Raw genomic sequence first — 24,394 nt, 5'->3', positions numbered from 1 at the left:
ACACCTTTTTTCTCTTCGACCAGTAGTCCAAAATCATCAACACCCTGTGGGTCAACAGCTGTGGTGGTTGCTGAGAACATAAGATTTAACTGATCTAGTTTCAAAATTCTGTTTGTGAATCCGTTGATTGATTTGGCTTTGGTTTTACGTTGAATGCACTTCCTGACATAAATCTCTGAATTTATACCTGGACTTGGGACCGGAACATGAAAGCACTGGATGTTGAATAATTGCTGGTCTATTATTACTGATTGTGTGACTGCATTTACACTGACCGGCCACTTTATTAGGGACACCTTGCTAGTACCAGGTTTGACCCCCCTTTGCCTTCAGAACTGCCTTAATCCTTGGTGGCATGGATTCAACAAGTTTCTGGAAACATTCCTCAGAGTTTGGTCCATAGCGACATGATAGCATCACACAGTTTCGTCGGCTGCACATCCAATGATGCCAATCTCTCGTTCCACCACATCCCAAAGGTGATCTATTGGGTTGAGATCTGGTGACTGTGGAGGCCATTTGAGTTCAGTGAACTCATCATCATGTTCAAGGAACCAGTCTAAAATGATTCCAGCTTTATGACATTGCACGTTATCCTGCTAGCAGTAGCCATCAGAAGATGGTACACTGTGGTCATAAAGGGATGGACATGGTCAGCAGTATTACTGAGGTAGGCTGTGGCATTGGAACCATGCTCCATTGGTACTAAGAAGTGCAAAGTGTGCCTAGAAACTATCCCCCACAACATTACACCACCTCCACAACCAGCCTGAACTGTTGATACAAGGCAGGATCCATCAGTGCTTTGGAAAAACGTTGCCTTCTCTTTTTTGTATCTACCTCAAGGTTGGAAGTGTTGTACATTAGAGATGTTCTTCTACAGACCTCGGTGGTTATTTGAGTTCCTGTTGTCTTTTTATCAGCTGGAACCAGTCTGGCCATTCTTCTCTGACATCAACAAGGCCTTTCCGAATGCAGAACTGCTGCTCACTGGATATTACTCTTTCTCGGACCATTCTCTGCAAACCCTAGAGATAGAGGAAGACCAGCCCGTCTGGTACCAACAACCATGCCACGTTCAAAGTCACTTCACCTTTCTTCCTCATTCTGATGCTTGGTTTGAACTGCAGCAGATCGTCTTGACCATGTCTACATGCCAAATTGCACTGAAGCTGCATTGTGATTGGCTGACTAGAAATTAACATTAACATGGAGTTGGACAGGTGTGCCTACTAAAGTGGCCAGTGAGTGTATTTTTCTGCAGTTCCCGTCATGGATTCTTTTTGTCTGTTCTTGTCCTTCATCAAGTGAACATGTAATAAATGAAACATGCATTTAAAAATAAAACATTTTAAAAATAAAATATATTTAATATGTTTGTGGTACAGCCACAAATCCAAACAATCCAAAACAGTTCAGACACTTCTGCTACAAGTTTGCATTCTGCATCTTAGAGGATATTCAGTTCACCTAAATATTTCTCTAAAATATAATGCTTTTGAATGGACAATATTTCTGTTTGAAACAATTTTATTGATCTACAGGTAATAATCGTTTAATATATCCAGGTTTTGTTTTTACTGAGGCCAAATTCAAGGGAGTATAAAAAAGAAAATGATGAAAAAAAGTGACACATTTTTTGGAGTCTCAGGTGACTCCTCTGTAAAACCCTCAAATAATCACATAGTTGTGTATGCTTTTAAAGTCAGTGTGTCTGTGTGAGTGCTTTGGCATTCATAGACATATGTGCTTCATGCACAACCATGATGTATAAGTTCAGATATACAATTTGTCTTTCCTCACATTTAGTATAAGCACACACTCCATGTGAGAGGTGATTCTATTTGTTCTTCAATGTCCCATTTTTATGCAAGTGTCAGTAAGAAATCACGCAGTTCATTTCATCGGCGAGTTCGTCCTCGAAGCGGGAGAGCGACTGGCTGGCTCCGCGTGCGATCAGGTCAGCAGCGGCGCTCTCCATCTCATCCAGGCTCATATGGCACGCTTCCGCAATCTCTCGCTTGGCAAAGTTCACAAACTTTGGGTCCCTGGCGTAAATGCCTAGACCCTCAGAGATCAAAATCTGGTGTAAAAAGAAAATAAAGGGGCATCAGAAAAGATTAATGTATAATCAAAAGTTATTTTTCTTTAAAGTTATAGTCTCTTATACTTTCAAAAGTTGCATTAGCCAAATTACAAACTCAGAGGTAAAAACGTAAAATTTTGTAAAAATTATTTAATTTAGAAAAGGTTTTCTGTGGTTTTAAACCGTTTTTGTAAAAAGGATTTTGTATTTCATAAAAGTTGAAGGGGTATCTACATCTCCTCATTGGAATTAATGGTCCTAATAAGGTCTCTTTTCGTTGTGATTGAATGTAAGACACATATCCATGTCGCCCCCCTGGAACTTTGCTTCACAACTCACCGACTCGACCAGACTGTCTGCGCTGCCTTTCTCCACAAAGCTCGGGTTGACAGGCGGTGGCATCCGAACGCTGGTGAAGGTCCTGGTCTGGCCGGGGTACCAGGCTGAGCGCCTCCCTGCTGGCAAGCTGGCAGAGCCGTCGCTCCACAGCGGCTGACTCGTACCGCTGGATTCATCCACAAGGATCATTGGGGTGTAGATGAGCTTGCCCCTCCGACCCGAAGGGGCAATTAAGCCTGGAACTGGGGTGGTGCCAGCTGCTGCCGTGTTTGCCCAGGAGGCAGTGGACATGGAGGACACACTGCTGGGCCGTGAGTCCAGGCTGAGCTGGGCCTGAGAAAACAAAAACAAAGGATGAGAACCAGCAAAAGAAGATGAGAGAACAAAACCCTAAGCCCTGACATTACCTTCAGACGGGATCTGGTTGGGGAGGTGTTGCCTTGGTAATTACCGGGGATGGGGAGGTTGTCCACACTGCTTTGTGGCTGCAGACACTGGAAGTTGAAGGTGGGCTTATTGCCTAAAATGACAGGAAGGCAGGTGTAACTGAATGTACCAGTAACCTCATATTTTGAGCTTTTGCATTTGCATGACTACATAGCATTATGAAGGAGCCTGAAACTAATTCTCAAGTTACTTCTGGATTTTGGTGAAGTGCACTCAACCTGAAATACAGTTTTCTATCCCCCAGTGGTTTCAGCTGAAGTGAGGCGCATCAACAGGGAAAGCAGCACAAAAAACCACAAACCAACTGGGACTTTATGGTTGGCAGTCATTCACCTAATTTGTACTTCAGTCTGGTCAATATTTTGAAACGGCATCAGTATTATTAATAATGAATATTTAGCAGTATTTTAGAAAAAATTCTAATCATTTTGCTTAGATAACAGAATGGTCTGTTATAAAGCTAAGTCTAAGTTCACACTGACAACAAGAGTAAAAGAGACTATTTTTCTGGTTTCTGATTTTAGTTTCTGCATTTTTCTATTTTGACTTAAGGGAAATATAAAACATTTTTTAAATAAAAACCAATAAAATCTGCAGATCGTCGGCCACCACAGTTCATTGTTTATTCACAAATAACATTTGAGCAATTCTGAAGCACCAGGTCTGGTTTTTAGCTATTAATCATTGTTTTAAAGAAGGGAGGTTTTGATTTGGTCAAACAGCTGTTCCACAAACAGTCAGTGCAAAATCAGGGTTTAAACACAATTTCTTTTCTTTTTAAATATAATTTTATTTATTCAACAGATCTTTTTCATGCTTAGTTGGAAACATTTCAGTTATGAAAAAGATGGAATGCAAAATTCATAAACTTTTTCAGACCTTGAAACTTAAATTTAAGAATCTACAATAAGCCCCTGTGTTAATAATCTGTACCAATCAAATATATTTTTGTCCTCTAAATAATTTTAACTAACTAAGTTTTTAAGATGTACACTTGAAGCAAAAAATAACTTGTAAATGTTCTGGGATTTGGGATCAAACCCCTAAGAATAATTTTTTCCTGCAATTTCAGAGCCTTTTTCAGGATTTCTGATGTCCTGTGCAAGATAAGTATTAAAAGCATAATAAATTATTAAAAATAAGAGCTGTACACAAAAATGTGAATGTCAGGAGTGTTGGCTCATCACCTTTTGGAATGGAGGGGAGGAGGCGTCTCCTGACGAACTGCGCGGCGCCGTTCTCGTTTGTGTTGTAGCCATTTCCATTGAAACCGCTGAAGGTGCTGCCGTTTTCATTGAAGCCGCTCACCATGCTCTCGTTGCCGTTGATGCTGGCGCGGCCATTGCCGTGGTAACCTGTGTATCCATTGCCGTTGTACAGGTTTTCTTCATAGGGAGTGGGACTTGCGGCAGCACTCTCCACGTTAATGTTGCCATCACTGTAGCCATGGTCAACAAAGTCGTCAGGAATGTGAGTGTCGTATGGTATCTCTCCGATGCTGCTGGTCATATCCAGACTTTGGCCATTGAAGCCTGAATCCGTTGGTAGAGGAGACATGGGTTCTGGATAGGAATACCTGCCAGATTGAAGACATTAGCTTGTAAACCTGTTGTATTAAACATAAAAACACCTTAAGTGTCTCCTTAATTTCTTACCCGTCTACTGATGCCAGGCTTGCAGCCTCTAACTCATTGCTAAAAAACTGCTCTGTCGCTGCACTTGCAGCCACTTCAGCAACAGGCTCACTTTCCACCAGCAAATCCGGGGGAGGAGGAAGAGGAGACTCACTGATGGAGACCACGCTGAGAGTTGGAAACAGAGATCAGGGAATCAGGACACAACATATCGATGATGAAAATTTTAAATGTGGATCTCAACAGTACCTGACAGGCAGAGGCTCAGACCGCAGGGGCTGCTCTGTAACAACGCTGACCCCCGCCAGCTCTGATCCTGGTTTCTGATGCTCCTGCAGGCCGTTCACCTGCTCGGTGATCACTCCTCCATTAACCACGTGGGGCTGCGGCTCAATATAAATGGCGGCGGTCTGTTCTACCAGCACCTCCAGAGGTGGCATCGGCGTGGGTGCCGGTGTGGTGTTCACTGAAGTTCCAGGCTCACTGTCAAATATCTCGTCCCCTGTCATCTCACCCTCTGTGGCCTCTTCTTCATCCAGGTCACAGGCCATGGCCAGGCGCATCTCTGGGGCCAGGTCGTGCAGCGTCCGCAGACCTTGCTAAAAAGAAAAAGAGCAAAAAATGTCATTTCATTATTTAAAAAGCTGGCTACAAAGTTTTCATCAAAGTATTGTCTTTACTGTCTGGATATGAAAAAAGACCTATGCAGAAAGAGTAAGCATTATGGAAACCAAACAAGGAGATAACAACTACTCTTTCCTTTTCTCTGAGCTTTTGGGGAGACGAAAAACATTTAAATATGCTCCTTAGTGGTTTTTAACCTTTTTTTTTTTTTTTTTTTACCAATATTGACTTCTTAAGTTATAAATAATGTAGTATGGTCACAATATTATAAGGCTGGTGTAATTATTCCTGTATCACTCATGTTGATGAGAGAATAATGATACATAGGCTGCTTACGTTTTCTATAGCATAGATTTTTTCCACATAGATGTTTTTTGACGAGTAAACGAGGGAGGATTTTGATTTTGGTCAAACATTTGTTCAGCAAACACTGTCAGTGCAGAATCAGCTTTAAAAGTAGAGTTTTAATATTAATAGGGGAAATTAAATCTCTGTCCATTTTTATATAAAACACAATAAAAGCAGTCCGCCAGGCAAAAAGCACTCTTACCTGAAGAGCCGCTGCCTTGTCTTTCTTCTTAGATTTCCTCTCCCTCTCTTTTCTTTTGCGATACTTTTTGAAGTAGTCCTGAATCAGGAAACTGGCATAAACCTTTCCACATGTCACCTCATCCCCTAAAACGGAAAGAGAGTTTGTAAATGGTTGATCTGTTGGTGAAGGTTACATTCACTTAGCTGAATCTTCTTCATATTCAAAATCATTTCTTGACTTTTATTATCAATACATCCTTAAATTTTTTGACTTGAGGACATTTTAATGGGGTGGTCAAGAAGGGCCGTCGAACTAATGACACGCTAAACCACAATCAATTCTGTTTGAAAGACAATAAAATGAACTAGAGGTTGATGTGTATTCTTTTAAGGTAACAGCTTCTGCAGAAATTCTGCAAATGTAAACATTAAAATTCTGTTTCAGAACAAAAATAAAATATTTAGATATTGTAAGAATAATCATACCGGTATATATAAATGCAAAAAAAAAGGATCAGATAAAAAAATAACTCCTGTACTGCTGTAAACTTAGGTGCAGATAATTTTACAACACAGTCATCTTAACTGAATATTATATGTAATTCAATTGTTCCTATGGGATGGCTGTAAATTTATGATTTACCTCTAGGGGGCGGAATCACCTCATCAATGAGTTTAGGCTTTGTTCTTTTCCAGAGCTTCTTAATAATAATCTTCAGTTCTTCATTCTGTTTATCAATTGGCCCTGAGAAGATTAAAAAAGAACCTCAAACTTGCAAACATTAAATTAAAAAACACTTCTGCATGAAAAGCAGGGGGGGGGGGGGTCACCTTCAGTTTTGATCTTAAGTGAGGTCCTCACAAGAGCAAACAGGGTGGCATTGAAGGTGACCGTCCCATCGGAATGCAGTGGGACGTTCATAGCGACCAGCCTCTGAACGCACAGAATCAGACAGATCCGTTTACTTGTGTGATCCAGGACATATCTACAGGACTGCAGGTGAGTGCCACCTTACTTTGCACGCCACACGGTGGGGGCACAGCTTTCCAAAGCCGAGAGGAGGCTGAATCCTGCGCAACATGGTGACCACGTCGATGTGCTTGATCCGACCACTGCAAAACACAGAGAACTGATGAGACTGTCCTGCTTTGGAGAGTGAGATGGGGACAGAGAGCCCCAACAAAGAAAGATGCCATACGTGGCCTCTGGATCGTAGTCAGACCAAACTCTCTTGAACTCATCCAGATGGTGAGTACCCAACACGGTCCAGTCTCTTGTTAAATATTCAAAGTTGTCCATGATGACAGCGATGAACAAGTTGATGATCTAAAGAAAAACAGAGAGCATAAACTGTTATAACAAAGAAATGGAAAAAACTTTCTAAATAGGCAGTTCTTAAATGTGGTTGAAGTAAATATTAAATAGAAATTACAGAGAAGAATAGAAGAATGGCTGCTTTCACTCTAAAATTTAGATACCAGAAAAACCAGTCTAGTGTTCCTGATCAAAAGCACATGTTTCTGCTTTGTCAGCAGAGGATTTGTCAGCTAGCTGCTCTCTAATGATGAATTTTGCACAAAAAAAAAGAAGAAAAAGTACATTTTTCCCATCAGTCTCATAAACAAGTTTTCAAAGTTGCAAATTTTGACTGAAAATGAAAATGAGGCAACATTGCCTAAGTGTAAAAATGTCATTCTTAAAAATGTACAAAGCATCTGAGTCCGTATTTGTCAAAAAAAAAAAAGTCTATGAAACTGTGGAAGAGGAATTCATTTGATGCTTAGCCATACATGGCCGTGCTAAATTTAGCTGTTTAAAATCCATGGAAGGATCTACAAAATATCGAGTAGGCGAAGACAGCACAGAAAATTCCTAAAACTGCAAATCTAAATATCTGAAATGTGCCGCCTAAAAGCACAAGGACAGATCAGCAGTAATCCTCCTCACTCACCAAGTAAGCGCAGAGCATAAAAAAGCTGATGAAGTAAATGTAGGCCAGGTTGCTGCCACAGGTGAACTCTTCACCGGGCTCAGTGTCAGATTCCGGGTCACAGCGTCTGCCGGGCAGAGCTCCCAGCATGATCTGCTGCCACTGTTCTCCTGTGGCACACCTACAAACAGGCACAGCAGAGTTCTCTAAAACACGCACATTAAGGCGTTTTTGTTATTTTAGGTGAAGGGAAATGAACGATTAAAAATAAAATGTCTGAACAAATGAAAGTTCGATGGAAGCTCTGACCTGAAAAGCACCAGAACTGCCATGAAGAAAGTCTGGAAGTTGCAGTTTCTGTTGATTTCTGTTTCATCATCGACAGCTATCTTCCCAAACATCTGGAAGTCAAAGCCGTCCGTAATGATAATTAAGCTGAAACCAAATAATAATTGAATGGATGAATGATATCTCCCCTTACCTGCATGCCGATCACAGCATAGATGAAAAAGATCATGGCGATCAGGAGGCCGACATACGGTAAAGCCTGACGATGAAGGTCAGAGGAGACAGAACTATTATGGAAACTGTCGTGACGACCAAATGTTTGCATCGTGAGGAATCGCTGACCTGCAGGGATTTGACAAACGTCCAGAGAAGAGTACGGATGCCTTCTCCTTTGCTGAGCAGTTTGACTAATCTCAACACTCGGAACAAACGGAAAAACGTGATGGACACTTTTGCGTGCTCTCCTTTCCCGCCCCCGCTTCCTCCTCCTGCACCCCCACCACCACCACCACCGCCACCCTGGAGAAAATGTACTTTAAAAAAAATACAAAATAACCTGTGCACTAAAAGAAAACTTTTGAGAAATAAAACCAATGTGAAGCTTGGAAATAAGACACTGGGAGCCCGGTTCTCACCTCTCCATGGCCTCCTCCTCCTCCCCCTCCCTGGATGATCAAAGGTAGCATCAGAAAAGAAAAACTTTAATGACTTCACTTGTAGGACAAAAGCAAAAATATGTCATAACAGCAAAAACTGTCTCCTGATATCTTCTTCTTTTCTGTTTGTATTTTTTGTATGACGATAAAGCACACTCCTCAAAATGCTACACTTAACCCTTAGTAGTCTGGGATCTTTTTATTCATCTTTTTAGTAAAATCCCAGCTTTTTTTCCCCGTTTATGTTTTGGTTATATTCCACATTAACTCCGTCATAAACCCGAAATTGTCCAAAAAAACTCCATTCAGAAAGTAGAAAAAGCTGTCATCCTTAAATGCAAAAATAACAAAAAATGTTTTATGTTTCATAAAAAACATCAAATGTGCAGAGAAAAAATATTTTTTTATGAATCCAAAAATAAAAGCAAATACAAGGCCAAAACAATGTAAAAAATGTCTTAAAAACAGGTGTAACTCAACGAAACTAAAACATTTTAAAGATTTATTCCAAGGGGTTTATTATAAATATATCATAACCCTTGTAATGTTTGTTTGAAAGGAAATCAAAACAAACTCTACAACACTTGTTGTGGGATCTTTTGCATTGACTTCTGGTTATAGAAGAGCAAACTTACACTAAACTCAGAGACGGCGATGTCCAACACGCTCCCGACCACAATCAGAGCATCGAAGGAGTTCCAAGGATCAATGAAGTAGTGCTGTGAATGAGAAACTGCAGCGTGAGGATCGCACACACCTGAGGAGCCTGCGTGACGCTCAGAGCGAAGCCTCACATGAGCACGCAGAGCCAGCAGCTTGATGATCATCTCAATGGTGAAAACCACGGTGAAGATCATGTTGAGGATGTCCATGACGGAGGTGAACAGTTTGGACTGCTCATAGTGCTGAGGAAGAAGAAGATGAAGCAGTATCAGTGAGGCAGTGAGAGGGCTCACAGCTGTGACAGACACCTGAAGGCCGGTGTACCTGAATAGCCAGAGTGAGCGTGTTTCCCAGAATCAGCACAAACATGACGTACTCAAACTGGCTGGAGTTGATGATTCTCCAGAATTTAAGCTGAGACGGGTTTTTGGGAATGTAGATCTTGATGGGTTGAGCTTTAAGAGCATAATACACACACTGACGCTGGAGGGGGAGGAAGCAGCAGAGGAGCTGGTCAACAAATGGGTACGTTTTTGTATTTTGTGCCCCCCCCCCCCCCCCCCATTGCCACACAGTTAAAAAATAAGAAAACCCCGATACCAACAAAAAAAGACAATTTCAGAGATGATCATCATTCAAAGAACTTTCCACCTAAAACTTCAGCAAAGTTGCAGCTTAAAAACTGCTCCCTGTTTTGAAGAAACCAGCGTTCAGTCTGACATAACCTCCAAATTGGGCTCTTTTTTTTAGGACTCAGTATGATGAACCGCATCCATCTCACTAAAACCAACCTGATTCTTGTTGAGCTCGCAGTTCTTGAACTCGGCCTCTCCCTGCTCTCGAAATGTGATGATGACAAAACCCACAAATATGTTCATCATGAAGAAGGCGATGATGATGATGTAGATGATGAAAAAGATGGAGATTTCCACTCTGTAGTTGTAGATGGGGCCTCGGTTGATGGCGTTTGCATCCACGGCCCGGTACAGGAGCCTTTATTGATAATACACAAAATTACATTAAATGTTAAACATTTTATGACTTAAGGAGGCAGAAATGTATTTCAGAGTAACATCAATTTGATGTAGATATTTCTTATCTATAATCACAGAAAGACAAAAGATTTATTTCCTTGCAATCAGAAAAGAATTACGTTTAGGTACTTCTATATTACGAATACAGTGACATGCTGGCTCATTTCTTTAGTGTGTTTGCAGGAGCAGAAGACATACAGTAGTTCAAAAGGTTTATCTAGACCAGGGGTCTGCAGCCTGAGGCTCCGGAGCCACATGTGCCTCCTTTATTCCTCCATTGTGGCTTTCAGGTTAAAGACATTTTTTAAAAATTCAGTTTTAAAAAAGTAACTGAAAGGAAAAAGTAAGTAAGTAGTTACGGAAAAAAGTAAAGTAAACTAGCTCAAACTTTATTTAACTCATTTACAAACAGTCACAGGAATGTTCTTAACACTCCATGAGGTTCCTGTAATCATCCAACAATCCATCAATCCTCCAAGGTCAAACTAAAACACTGACAGATTTTCGTACCACTGAAAATCAATTTGAGGTGAGTGAGCACAAACAGAATTCAAACTTTAATCGGATTATAGACGGATTTTCCATTTTTTAACAAATTCAAGGATTTTAAGTGCCCCTTATGGTAAAAGTCACTTAATTACTTCTGATTTAATTTGAGTTAGTTAGATTTATGCATTTCTGGCTGAGATGCACAAATGTTTTTTTACATTTCTGCTGACATCACTACTACTCATTTTCTGCACTGAGATGATCCAATGTGGCACAGGATGTCTTTTATTTTGAAAGGGAGTGATATGAACCTCTGTCAAAAGTTATGAACTATTTCATATTGATAAAAAGTGCAATTTTTTCTTTATGTTCATGTTCTGTTTGTGCCAAAAAAACAGTTAATTTACTTTTATCATAATAGTAGCAAAAACATAAATACAAATCAATGATTTCTCTTTCTAAAGGATGATGTTAGACGTCGTGGCTCTTATTTGGTTGTGTCTAGTGAGAAATCGACCTGTGTTAAAGGTTGCAGACCCGCTGAGTTGAGAGTAACTCATTTTAAACTTAAAAAAAAACAGTTTGTACTCACAGTGGCCAGCCTTCAAAGGTTGAAACTGTAAATAAGGCCAACATTCCCATCAGCACATTGTCAAAGTTGAAATCGCTGTTCTCCCAAATCCGCTCCTTGACCATGGGGTGGTTCATATCCCCGTCTTTGTAAACCACAAACGTTCCCCTAGAATCAAACACATATTGATTATTTTAACGCGTTCAGACTTTTGGGGGCTGAGGACTTGTGGAGGACGGGAAACGGACTTGCACTCCTCTGGAGTGTGTTTGGCTTCATCTGTGCAGCTGTAGAATCTGCCCTGCAACGTCCAACACAGAGGAAGAGGTTGGAATGAAACGTCCTCGCTCACAAGAAGCAAAGAGGAAATCCTCTGAAAAATGTCTGAGGAGGCACCTTAAAAAGCTGAACCCCAATACAAGCAAACATGAACTGAAGGAGGGTTGTGACGATCAGGATGTTGCCGATGGTGCGGATCGCCACGAACACACACTGAACCACGTTCTGGAGGGAAAAACACCAGAGGCGCACACACAGCAGGAGTTACTGACAGACTGTCCATGCGGTGCTTAAATGACCAAAAACTTTGAATAAAAAATACAGGAATGCAATGAAGAATTGTTTTTTCCAGGGGCCTTTTTCATTTTTAGCAACTTTACATAAAATAAACATTTTTTTTGTTTAAAAAGGTTTCTCAGTGAATTCCTTTAAAATAAAGTTAAGACATTGATGTGCAAGGTGAAGTCCAGCTAAAATTCAAAGAATTTAAAAAAAAAAAATTTTTCAAGTTCTAGATTTTAAACCACAAAATTGCTTTTTTTTGTTTGTGTTTCTCCACTTCATTATCCACTTTATTTCTTTTTTCTGTTTGATCGTTTTACATTTTGAGAGAATGTCATTGTTACCCCTTAGTCAAAACAAATGATCAGACTTTAAAATTGTAGCATTTTTAAATAATCTCATCTCTTCTGTAATTTTCTAAGCCTTCAGAGTGGGCATGCCCCCCCTCATTGAGTTTTCTAGTTTGTAATCTGGTGTTTCAAGAAGATTATAATCCTATTCTATTTCAGATGCATTAGAACAACTCCCTAAAGAGATTGAGGTAGTTTAATATTATCCAAATTGATACAATTATTGACATTGTTTTGTCATATATACTTAAAATATTCATTTTAAACCCAGTCCTAATTAATCAATCTAAAATGTATATTTAATAATGCAAAAAGATTAAATTCCTGAATTTCAACACTAGTTACATAAATGTATATATTTTAACATTCCTGAATGTTTTTGGAACAGCGCAAAAAAGTACAAACTGCAGTGAAAAGACAGAACCAGGATGGACCTTTAATCCTTTGGCTCTGTTGATGGCTCGAAGAGGCCGGAGAACTCGAAGAACACGAAGAATCTTCACCACAGAGATGGCGCTTGAACTGAAAGCAGCAATCGTGTTTTTTATCAAACGACCTAGTGAACCATTTTTAATTAATAGTTCAATGATGCACAGAAGGAATAAGTTGCAATCAGTACATTTTACAACTTAAGTAAAAGAAAACTACAGAAAAAGTCAAAGTAGGAATCTACTGCACTCACTGCAGGAAAAAAGAGGTGAGGGACACACTGACCACCAGCAGGTCGAGGAGATTGAAGGCGTTCCTGCAGAAGGAGCCCGTGTGCAGGAAAGCTCCGTAAACTGTCATCTGCAACAGAAAAAGCAAAGCCACTAAAGGGTGTCTCAGCCCAAAGTCTTGAATTTCACTAAAACTGTTACCTTGAGCACGATTTCCACGGTGAAGACTGAGGTGAAGACATAATCAGCATATCCCAGCACCTGAGGAGGACAGAAGCCAGTCCAGCCGTCAGCCTCTGTCAGCAGATTTCAGTCAGGATTAGGAGCCGGAGAACATGACGGCTTACAATATTTCTAAACGAATGAGATTTGATTGGATCCTCTGCAGCCAGAGAAATGCTACTGAGGATGATGAAGATGAGGATGAAGTTGGTGAAGTAGGGGTGATGAATGAGGTTGTGGCAGGCGACTCGCAAGCTGAGGAATGACGAGAAGGAGGTGACATGAAATCTGGGTACTGACAACAGAGCATGCAGGAAGGGTGCATCATCCCAAATTACCAGTTTTTCTTTCCGAGGATGAAGAAGGAGCTTCCGTCTGGGATCGGCACAATCTTCTCTTTGGGCCCGGAGAATTCTGGCTTCAGTGGAGCAACTCCTTCAAAGGAAATGAGAGAGACGGTGACAAAGCCACCGAATTAGCCTGGTTTATGTTTCCGTCACCCCTCACCTTCCAGTCCCTCGATGGCTCTCAGCTCTTCGTTCTCTGGCCAGTCATCCTCTTCATTCTACACCCAAAAAAACCCAAAACAAAAAAAAACATCAGCTGCTCTGATTTATGGCATTTTCTATGAATAATCTAGTTTCCAATGAAAGATATTAGAAGGCTATACCCCTGCATCCTCATCTTCTTTCTCTTGATCTTCATCCCACTCCTCTTCCTCCTCTTTTTTCTCTCTAAAAACACATCAAAGCTGCTTTTCTAGCATTTCAGCTCAATTGTTGAAGAAAAAATGGACAAACGAGGGAATACGGTGTCTGACGGTGAAGGAAACTGAAACTCACTCCACTTTTTTCTTTTCTCCACCTCCTGCCAAGTTGTCCACAGCAATAGCCAAGAAGACGTTGAGGAGGATGTCTGATCAGAGCATTTAGGAAAGAATGTCTTCTTTTTGGAAAAACATATCAATGCTTTCGGAATCTGCGTGGATCGCTTGTGGCAAAGGATACAGTTACCGCAGACAAAAAGGATGACAAAGTAAATGCACACCACCATGTTGGGGAAGATGGGCCCTCCGTATGCCATGATCCCATCGTACATCACAGCGTTCCAGTCCTCTCCCGTGAGGATCTGTAACCCAAGAAGCAAGAATACAGAGAAGAATTAGATTGAAGAAGAGCGGTGAAGTGAATTGTGGACTGATGCTCTGAAGATCACCTGGAAACACGTGAGCAAAGCCTGAGGGAACGAGTCAAAGGTGCTCCTCTTCATCTGGGTTTCGTCAAAGTTAAATTTACCCCCAAACAACTGCATTCCTAACAAAGCGAAGATGATGAGGAAGAGGAAGAGCAGGAGCAGGAGGGAGCAGATAGCTTTCATGGAGTTGAGTAGTGAGGTGACCAGATCAGAGAGGGCAGCCCAGTGCCTAAAAATGAAGACAGGGCATGAAGACACGTTAGGAGGACATGAGGTCAGGTCTGCCATGAGTTTCAGCCGCTCCTCCGCGGCTCACCGAGTCATTTTGAAGATCCTGAGGAGTCGGATGCAGCGCAGCACCGAGATGCCGATGGGCGGGATGACGTCCATCTCCACAAGCAGGGTCTCCAGAATGCCGCCACACACCACAAAGCAGTCAAAGCGGTTAAACAAAGCCATAAAATATATCTGAAGGCCAAAGGCGTACATCTTCATCAACATCTCCAGAGTGAACAGCAGCAGCAGGATCTTGTTGGCTCGCTCTGAGGGACAAAGAGCAACAGCGTGAAGAGTTCCTCCAAGAGTCCACCACATTGCGACGTCACGAGGGATGGATCACCTTGCAGCTCCGTGAGCCATTTCGGCTGACCGTAATGCTCGGAGGCGCTGGCCACGGTGTTGAGGAACACGAGCAGCAGCACCAGCCAGTAGAAGTTGGTGGTCTTCACTGCAACACGGCAGTTCTTCCTGAAAGTGTGGTTGAGCTGGCACAGCTGGTCACTAAAAACAAAAAGATTATTACAATGAAGAGCGGCAAATGGAGAGCTTTAGTTTTGCTTTACTTTAAGGAGAGTTTTTTTAACTCCCTATTAGTGTGTTTTCTATTAGACTGAGGAAGTGGATTTTTGTCAAAACCAACAATTTATAAACACATAGAGGAAATAAAGCTCCTGTCCTCCAAGTTGTTTAAGTGGGGTCATCTTTTTAAGACCCATTCCAAAAAAAAAGGTGTTCTTTGTAGTTTTAAAATGCTCTTGTGGCATTTTTCTGATCATGGATAACAAATATAACGAAAGATAAGATTCAATTTTCATTTCTGAGTATTTCTTTATTCAAATCGTGAATCAGGAGCAGATGAAGAAATGCCGTTGGAAAAAGAACTTCTTTGTGATGTACAGTATAAAATCTGCCAGGTGGGCCACAAGCTCACTGCTCCTATCCTTAAAAAACACAGCATGCTCCGTGGTATGGTACGGGGCAGGGGGGGTTGACGGGTCGGGGTCTCCGCTGAGGCCATCGGCGGTTTCCCCGGCCGGTTGGCTGCCTCGGTCCCGTCGAGGCCTGATCGAGCTCTTCTAGGGCTGGCGTTTGGGGGTGGGGGCCTGGGCTTGCTCCGGGGGGGGCCGGCGCTTTCTGGCTCCTCTCTCTCTGTGTGGGGGTGGTGGTGCTGGGCTTGGGGTGTCTGCGCCTCCGGGGGTGGGGCCCCGGGGCTGGGTGGGCCTGGCCCCCTTGCTGGGGGGGGGGGGGGGACGACAGCTGTAACCTCATAATAGGGTGAGGGGGTGGGGGGCTTAGCCTGCGATGAGCCTTGGGGGGGGGGGGTTTACTAGGCAGTGGCCCCCCTCCTGTGGTTGCCGTATGGAGTGGGCCCCCCCTCTTTCGGTTTTATTTGCACCTTAGACATGTAGGGCCCTTGGTAGGGGGGGTGCTTGGACATCACTGCCAGCAAGCAGCGGATGTCCTCTTAGCACCCTACCCGCCAATTTTAACCGCACCTTAGACATTTAGGGCCCCTTGGTGGGGAGGGTGAGGGGACGTCACTGTGAGTAATCAGGAGATGTCCCCTTAGTGCCCTACCCGCCAATTTTAACCGCACCCCCCTTAGTACACACACCCCTCCCCCCTCAATATATACATCCCAACATAAACACACACACATGCACACACACACCCTTTCAAACACACATACACGCACACACATTTTGCAAGGAAGGTGGGACCTGGGTCCGTCTGTCCCCTGCCTCTTCCCTGGTGGGGGGTACGGGCCCCTTTGCAGCGGCGGCCGTGTCCCCGGGGTGCCGGCTTCCTGGGCCCGGCGGTGCTCTCTCCGCGCGGTGGGGGGGTTCACATTACATCTGAGCCGGGGGTGTCTGGTCCCTGGGGGGTGGGTTCTGGTCCTTGCTCCTGAGTGCTGGGCCCCGCCAAATTTCCAACTGTGGCCGAGCCTGGTCGGGCCATATTTACAACACCCCTTGTGGGCCCTCTTTTTTCCCCGGGGTTCCCCCCTCCTGGGCGGGGGCGGCGGGCCCCTGCCTCGCTCCTCCCTGGACCAACCGTGGGCCGGGCGGATGGCTGCCTGGAGTGCGGAGCGGGTCTCCCTTGGGGGGTCCTGGCTCGTACCTGGGGTTGGGGCGGGGGGATGCCCGGAACTCCTGGGTGGTGGTGGGGTGCTCGTTTGGGGCTGTGGGCGTCCTTCTTCGGTGGGGCCCTGCGTTGGGTTCTCCCGGCGCGGCGGGGGAGCTGCTCTCCTGGTTGGGCTGGGGCGGCGCTCTCTTTCCCTCCGTGCGTCCCTGGCCTCTGGCTCTGGGGGCCTTGCGGCGGCCCTGCTGGCCCTGGCCTGGGTGGCGGGCTTGGTCGCCCGGGCGGGGGTTGTTCCCTGCCAGTTCCCGTGTGGCCTTGGGGGGATTGCGGCTGCCGCTGCTGCTGCGGTGGGGGTCTTGGGGTGGGGATGGCTGGGCACTCTCCCTCCTTCTTTTCACGTTCCACCATCCATTTTAGAAGAACATAAACACTCACCTGAGCACTGGTGTTAGCTCACCTTTGCACTAACAGTTTGCATGACTGAATGACTGAAATATTTCACACTAGTTGGTTTTAAGGCATAAGTATGCGTGTGAACACTATCTGTTTTGTGTACATGTCGACAGGTGGACATTTTTGCAGCTAGCAGGTGTGTTTATAACATTTGAGTGTGTGTGTGGACAGGCTCCGCCCCCTTTTTTTTTTCTTTTTCTTTTTTTTTCTACATTTGAACCTTACCATAATGATTAACAACCAGTAAACTTGTTGCTTTATGCTGCTTCATGGTCTTATCCCCCTTCCCCTCCTATTATCACCCCCTACCCCCCCTCTCTCTAACGTCCCTCTCTCTTCTTCCCCTCTTTCCTTTTCCGTCCGGTCCAACACCAAAGATTTTTAGACATGATTGAAATTAATAAAGTTTGGCCTCAATTACAAAAGGGGTTTATTCAGACATACCTTTGGTTTGTCTGAAGATTAATAACCCCTCTTGTTAAAGTAAAATATGTCCAACACAAGAGGCCCTCAGCTCTCATCTGTCTGCCCAGCTGATGGACAGGACAAGTTAAAAAAAAAAAAAAACATAGCATGCTTTTACGCTAATATGGTTCGGATGACTTGGATCAACTGGGAGAAAATCCCAAACAATAGTTATACTTTCATTTGCCCTGCTTGGCTTTCCTCCTGCATTGTCAAGAGTGAACCACCAACCTGGAAACATCATTCAGTTATAATAAAAGCAGCTTAAAGTACTCGTTTTAATCATCACTTTTCTATTATTTGAGTATAATTATGTCGAGCAGATATTAAAATGTTTGCTCAAATGAGCCCAAATCTCTCATAACTAAAAATTCTGCACGACTATGAACACATTATGATTAGTGAGTGAAAATCTATGATCAGCCATTGGTTTTCTAAAACAATCCATTGTTCTGCAATGTTTAAAACATGTAAAAAATATTTCTATTAAATATCATAGATGATTGGATGACACAAACGTTCTCAAAGGTTTGATGTTTTACAACTATTAGTGGATCTCACCAGAAGCTGTTAGCCATCATTTTGGCCCTAAACAGGAAAAGACAAAAGCAAATCAACATGTCAGAATTTTTCATTTATAATAAATGTGAAAGTCGTCGTTCTGCCGTCGACTTACATGAGTGAAGCGCAGAATCCACTGTCGTCATCGAGGTACGCAATGTCGTCATCGGAGTCTGACTCTGTGATGAAACACAGAAAGACAGTCTGTGCTGCGGCGCCACGCAAACCCAACCACAGTGTCAGGAGCAGCTGCCTCACCTCCTCCGTCCTCGCTGTGTTTGTACCAGCCAAACTTCTTCATCATCTTTTTCTTTGCGATTGCAGCACCTTCACAGACACACAGAGGCTGATTATGCCTTGAATCACATTTTTAGGCTAACTTGAGCACAAACGTGTGCTGAACTCACGCTTATTTCCTTCTTCGTCCACATCCTCAGCTTCTATCAGCCAGTCCATGTAGCCTATCATGTCTTCCTCCATCTGCTTGCTCTCCTGCGCCTTCTGCAGCTCCCCTCGCGCCACGGCCTTTTCTCTTTCCTTGGAAAACTCTCTGAGCGCATCAGAACATGCAGAAAATGACCAACGATTGGTTCTTAACTGACTGGGAGTAAAGAGGAAGCCTGCACTTACCCGCTCAAAACACCCAAAACAAGATTGATGATGAAAAACGACCCGAAGATGACCAAAGAAACAAAGTAAATCCAGGGTATCTCAAAACCGATGGCGTCATTCATCTGTGGAGTGAGGCACAAACACAACTCAGGGGAGGACCGTCGGCCTGGAAATGAAATGAACAATTGAGGATCCAAGAAGTCTTACCCAGTAGAGGACGTCTGTCCATCCCTCCATGGTGATGCACTGAAAAACTGTCAACATGGCGAAGAAAATGTTGTCAAAGTTTGTGATTCCACCATTAGGACCTTCCCACTTTCCCCTGCACTCTGTGCCGTTGGTGACGCAGAAGCGCCCACTCCCAGCGAACGCACAGGGGGACGGATCATCCTCCACCATGAGGCCTGCAGCAGCAGATCCGCAGGTACTGAGTTACTCATCCACCAAACACCAAGCAAGAGCCAGAGCAGAGCAGGGCAGGGACCTGTGCTGATGTCGTAACAGCTCTTGTGCATCCTGCCGATGAAGAGCTCCAAGCCGATGATGGCATAGATTATGATGACAAACATGACCAGCATACCAATGTGCAGCAGGGGGACCATGGCTTTCATAATGGAGTTCAACACAATCTGTAGACCTGGCAGCACAAAGCACACAGTTCTCAGCAGGGTGACGAACAGGCGTGACCTTTGACCAAACAGTGATAAATGAGAAACACACTTGGTACTCCGGAAACAAGACGCAGCGGTCGCAGCACCCTGAACGCTCTGAGGGCTTTCACGTCCAGGCCTCCGGGCTTCCCCGCAGCGTGATGGGCCTCTCCAGGTTTATGGTCCGTCATGCCCTCTGCCATCACACTGAACAACCTGCTCAGACAAACAAAACCGCTGTTTCCCATCCTGTTTTTGATTCAAACACGGATACTGTGACTCCATGTTGCACTACAATACCCGACAATGACAATGACGAAATCAAGCAAGTTCCACCCGCTGCGTATGTAGGCGCTGGGGTGCATGACGAGGCCGTAGGCAAGAATCTTTGTGAAGGTCTCAATGGTGAAGATGACGAGGAACACGTACTCCACTTGTTCCTGAACACAAAAGAGAAGCTGTTGTGTGAGAGATCGAGTAAAAACTTTATAATTAACAGCCAGACGATTGACTTCAATGAAAGATTTGGGAAGAAAAGTAAAAACAAACAAAATTATTAGGGAAAAATGCCATTTTGAATTTGAAAACTATTACTACCCCTACTACTACTACCACATTATGTTCATCTGTTAAAAATGACCTAGAGTTCTGTTTCAGATTAAAGGACTTTATGTCTGAAAATTTCACATCATTTGATCAACATTTTTTTTTTTTTTTGTATTTTGTGTTTGATCATGACTGACCATTAAAAATGGCGGAATTCAATTGTAATTATTGTAAAATACCTTAAACTGTCGGTATCTTTGGTATTTTATGCTTTTTTTTGTGTTTTTTTTTTTCTAAGCCACCATTTCTCCAGGAATGTCGCGGTTGTCATCGGCAACTCAAAACCACAGGAATCAAAGGGATTAAGTAAGAAAGTCTGGACAACACAGATGTGATGAAAATGTGGAGGCCAGGCATTGATTTGACTAATAAACATGGTAACATGTTTTTTCTTTAGACCATGATCTTTAAATACAGTGAAGTTGTCAGGCTGGGATAAATATCAGGTCAGTTACTGAGGAAACACCAACTTCACTTCATGTGGCTGCATGCAACGATTAAAAACAAACCTCAGTGGTAACTCTGAGCCATAACTTTAACCAAAGAAGCGACAAAAATCAATGCAACACGAGGATTAAGAGTTGATCCAAGGAGCATCCTAACCTCCTGACCTACCGGCTGAGGCATTCAAGTCTCTGGCCGGGTCCCCTGTTCTGCAACGTTCACCCTAAAGCTGCTAATCACCGTCATGTTCACGTTTCCTGAGTCTACCGTCATGAGCCAGGAATGATGTGGGTTAATGTAGGAAAGCTATGTTTCACTGTTACAGTAACGTTCACTCACACTCCGTCCAAAAATGTTAAGACATGTGAAGTCCCTGCAACAGATCTCACAGTCGGCTTAACTGTTCTGTGAAATCCAATAAAGGGATCTGTGGATATCCATCCTGCTGCAAGCAGGTGTGCATGTCTGCAGATTTCTTGCACAGCTCAGGCTCATTCATTTAATAACTTTATGCAATCAATGGAAGGATTGTTTCAAGCTATGAAGTGATATTCTGCACGATTTATGAATATATTATGTTTAATGGGTTAAATATGATATTTTATACACTATATTTGTTCCTGTTTCACATTGGACCCCACATAAATGAACAGCATGGTAAAAACAAAGAAAAGGTCTGCGAAAAGGGAGAACAGGTGGGACAGATGGTCGGTGTTTAAGTAGCTCATGATCCCTGACAGCCTCACCAGACCGAGGTCACGCCGCAACTTTTCTCCTCTAATGTCCTCCTTACCCAGCAGGACTCAGGAGGAAACAGAATTTTCACTTCCTGTTTATGCTTTCACAGCAAAAAAAGAAGACAAAAACCTCCTTCTGTCTGGCAAAAAAACAAAACAAACATACAAAATGAATGGATTTTTAAAAACAGCCATAACTGCATTCATGTACCCTCGGGACTTCAATCAGTCTAACGGTGTCCTCACATCACTTTGAGAAAGAGACTAACATTTACTTCAAGTGAAGACAAGGTCCCAAAATGGCTCATTAGTCCCACATTCTTTAAGAGAGAAGCAAGTGATCAGATGGCGGGTGAAGACAACAGCTGAGCTCGGATGGTCTTCCTGATAGGTTAGGATTCATCTAAAACAACTGATCATTGAAACGGAATAAACAAATGTTAGGAAGTGCAGCCACTTCACTCACTGCACCACGAGTTGGGCTCTTTTGGGGTTTTTAAACAGAGAACATCACATCAATAAAAGTTATACTTTGTATTTAACAACTTTGCTAAATCAAATCTCCTCAAAGCTTTAACTTGTTACTTTTTATCCTGATTGATAAATATGGTTTTTCCAGCTTCAGAATATCACATCAAGAGGTTTTGTTTGTCAGTACAGAGGAAACTCACGAGCTGGTGGTTGGTGGGGTTAGAATCGTCATCTGGGAATGGCTTGGTGACCCCCATGGCCACACAGTTGGCAAAAATGGCAAGCAGAATAAAAATATCAAAGGGCCTGTAGACAACTGTCAAGGAAAAAAAGCCAGGCCACAGCATGAACAGCATGGACATTCCCCATCATGCTTTGAGGTACAAACGTGTGCCTGCAGCACCCCCATCCCTCCATCTAACAGGTGACAGACAAAAGGATACTTCCACTCCACCAAGGCCAGCGCTGCCATGCGGATGGGGTTGCTTAAGGTAAGGCAGCAAAGAGCTCGAGGGGCCCGGAGGGCAGATTTGTTGGCCTGCATTGCCTTCTTGGCCCCCCCTCCCCGTTTCCTGGCTGAGCCGGTCGACCCCAGGGTGTCTGATTTGCCTGCTTCCCCCAAAGGGGGGACATCTGTGAAATTAAGGATTAGAAAAAGATCAAATAAAAGATGGGTAATACTTAATGTAGGTGGTTGCATTTCTACATTTTTGTGACTCTGAATAAATTTCATACCAGGCTGCTGCGGTTTTGCATCCATCACTCCCAGTAATATTATCTAACACAATTAAGGCAGGATTTGCTTGCATCACACAGCTATTGTATGCTGAAGGCTTCATATTATCAGACCAGATGTGACCTAGTTCTTTATAGGGAGCAATATGGCACTTAGCCCACTTAGCTCTATCACCAAATGGGCCCATTAACACCTGTTGGACCAGCACAGAATTAACTGCAGACACTTTTATAGGATAGGCTATGAGCAAATCAGGTAAAGAGAAGATAAAATAGAAGAATAGAGGCAATAAAGAGCCCTTTGAGGAGAGAACCAGTGTTAGTTTTTCTTGCTTGTTTTATATTGCTAGCAAACAATATCAGTAATCCAGTGCAGCTAGGAAGAGTTTTCTAAAAATGTGCTGCTAAATGTTCATGCATGAGCCTATTGTGCCTTTCTTACTATGTGAAGCTGAAAATGTTACCTTTCTTGACTCCGTCCATTTCTGTAGTTTCACACCACAAAGTCACCTGAGAAAACGCAACATCCACTCTTCAGGAGATCCGTGAAGTGTGACGGACCACTGACAGGAACTCAATCCCAGAAAAAAAGGGAATTTTCTGCAGGTGAGGTATAAAGAGCCCCTGCAGCCCGTCGTCTCATGACCACATGCGGAGAGCTGGACCTGCTGGGGTCCTGCGGGTCATTCTGCACGCCTAAACTCATTCAAAAGTCCAACAGAACCCACTCTCTGTAAACTCCACCTGATGAGTCAAAGAGATCTGAACCAGCGCGTACCGATGGTACATTGCAGCGTGTCCTGAAACGAGCGCACGCACATATCTGCATTGGTCATTGTGAGGATTAACAAAGCTGAGCCGGTTAAAAGGATGAGGGGGGAGAAACCTTCTCAGGTGGGCAGGTGGGGGAGCCAGAGGAGGAGAGACCATTAGAGAAAAGGAGAATCTTTAACAACAGAATTTTAGAAAAATATCGGCATAAATATGTTTAAAAGTGCATAAAAATTTGAAAGCAAATTTCAGAACCATGGACAGAAGCAGTGCAGTATAAAATAGGTGTCAGCAGGGGGCGCTAGTGTTCAGAAAACACAGAAAGACTGATTTATTTTTTCCATAACTGAGTATAAAAATAAATCAGATCCAAACCAAGTCTAAATTTATTATCATTTTTGATTGAAAAACTCATGTAACCCATAGTAAACAGTTGTGGTCTTAAACAGCCTATATACTTTGTTTTTTACTATCACATCAGGTTTTCTGAATTTCTCCACTTTCTTAGCTTTAAATCACTTAAATTTAAAAGGTTTTCCCCACAGTGATCTGTCTTTATCATGTGAAAAAAAGCTAATAATTTTCACTAACTATTGAAGATAAACTGCTTAAGCCTTTGCTCAAACATAAGCAACAGAAAAAGGCAAAAAAGCAACATAAAAGAGACTGAAGCGCTTTACAGAAGCTAAATAACAGTAAAAATATTCAAAAGACCCGTTAGCCAAAAGACCTGGCTGTTAAAATAGCATCTTCAATTTTGATGCAGTAGTCAATTTTTATTTATTATCAAATGTTGATGAAATTAGATGCAGAATCTAGAATCCATCTAATATTTTTTTTAAAATACTGTTTCTTCAGCAGAAAAGTTAAAAAAAAAGTTGTGTCATGGTAATATCTAAAAAAAGAACAAGTTTTAACAACAAAAAATAATAACACACTTCTTTTAAGATCTTTTAACTTTATTGTTTTATATAAACCTCTACAGAAATAAATATCTTTCAATCTTAAATATATTGATTTGCAATAAAATGCCTCTCTAAACAATCCTTGACCATGAAACCTCATACAATGTGTGCTGGAAGAGTTTCTGATCGTAACCCTTGTACTATCCTCGGCACTTTAACGTTGGGAGTTGGGTCATCTAGACCAGTGTTTTTCAACCTTTTTTGAGCCACGGCACACTTTAACCTTGACAAAAATCCCGCGGCACACCAGCATCCCAAAAAAAAAAAAAAAAAAAAAGCAGAAA

At 42.9% G+C, this 24,394-nt stretch overlaps 1 protein-coding gene across 1 annotated transcript; it reads right to left on the bottom strand.

Moving 5' to 3' along the window:
- Positions 1–1,345: 1,345 nt before the first annotated feature.
- On the bottom strand, positions 1,346–24,003 carry LOC101171913 (voltage-dependent L-type calcium channel subunit alpha-1D). Its single transcript, XM_020704832.2, has 46 exons — positions 22,839–24,003; positions 22,083–22,272; positions 21,840–21,945; positions 19,682–19,821; positions 19,452–19,597; positions 19,216–19,368; positions 18,939–19,135; positions 18,750–18,853; positions 18,527–18,669; positions 18,378–18,446; positions 18,235–18,298; positions 18,120–18,146; positions 14,899–15,059; positions 14,596–14,821; positions 14,301–14,508; positions 14,093–14,213; positions 13,928–14,000; positions 13,756–13,819; positions 13,593–13,650; positions 13,424–13,520; positions 13,211–13,340; positions 13,065–13,124; positions 12,887–12,993; positions 12,639–12,726; positions 11,690–11,797; positions 11,542–11,594; positions 11,315–11,461; positions 9,991–10,192; positions 9,524–9,682; positions 9,331–9,441; positions 9,174–9,255; positions 8,223–8,413; positions 8,074–8,139; positions 7,902–7,993; positions 7,614–7,773; positions 6,861–6,988; positions 6,678–6,774; positions 6,493–6,595; positions 6,305–6,406; positions 5,681–5,805; positions 4,756–5,105; positions 4,528–4,674; positions 4,060–4,448; positions 2,833–2,945; positions 2,426–2,758; positions 1,346–2,083 (listed from the first exon to the last, which is right to left on the bottom strand). The coding sequence occupies exons 1-46, from the start codon at positions 22,855–22,857 to the stop codon at positions 1,877–1,879; spliced, it is 6,216 nt and encodes a 2,071-aa protein (XP_020560491.1). The 5' UTR covers positions 22,858–24,003; the 3' UTR covers positions 1,346–1,876.
- Between the last annotated feature and the right edge of the window lie 391 nt (positions 24,004–24,394).

The sequence above is a fragment of the Oryzias latipes genome, chromosome 7 (assembly GCF_002234675.1).
Source record: "Oryzias latipes chromosome 7, ASM223467v1".
Classification (NCBI taxonomy): domain Eukaryota; kingdom Metazoa; phylum Chordata; class Actinopteri; order Beloniformes; family Adrianichthyidae; genus Oryzias; species Oryzias latipes.
This window is presented reverse-complemented; position numbering and strand designations above follow the sequence as displayed.

Excerpts from the sequence above, each read along its gene's own strand:
- LOC101171913 (XM_020704832.2), bottom strand. Across the intron at positions 14,214-14,300 it reads CTTTGCTCACGTGTTTCCAG|ATCCTCACGGGAGAGGACTG; the intron begins GTGATCTTCAGA and ends CTTGGGTTACAG. Across the intron at positions 5,806-6,304 it reads GGTGATTCCGCCCCCTAGAG|GGGATGAGGTGACATGTGGA; the intron begins GTAAATCATAAA and ends TTTCCGTTTTAG.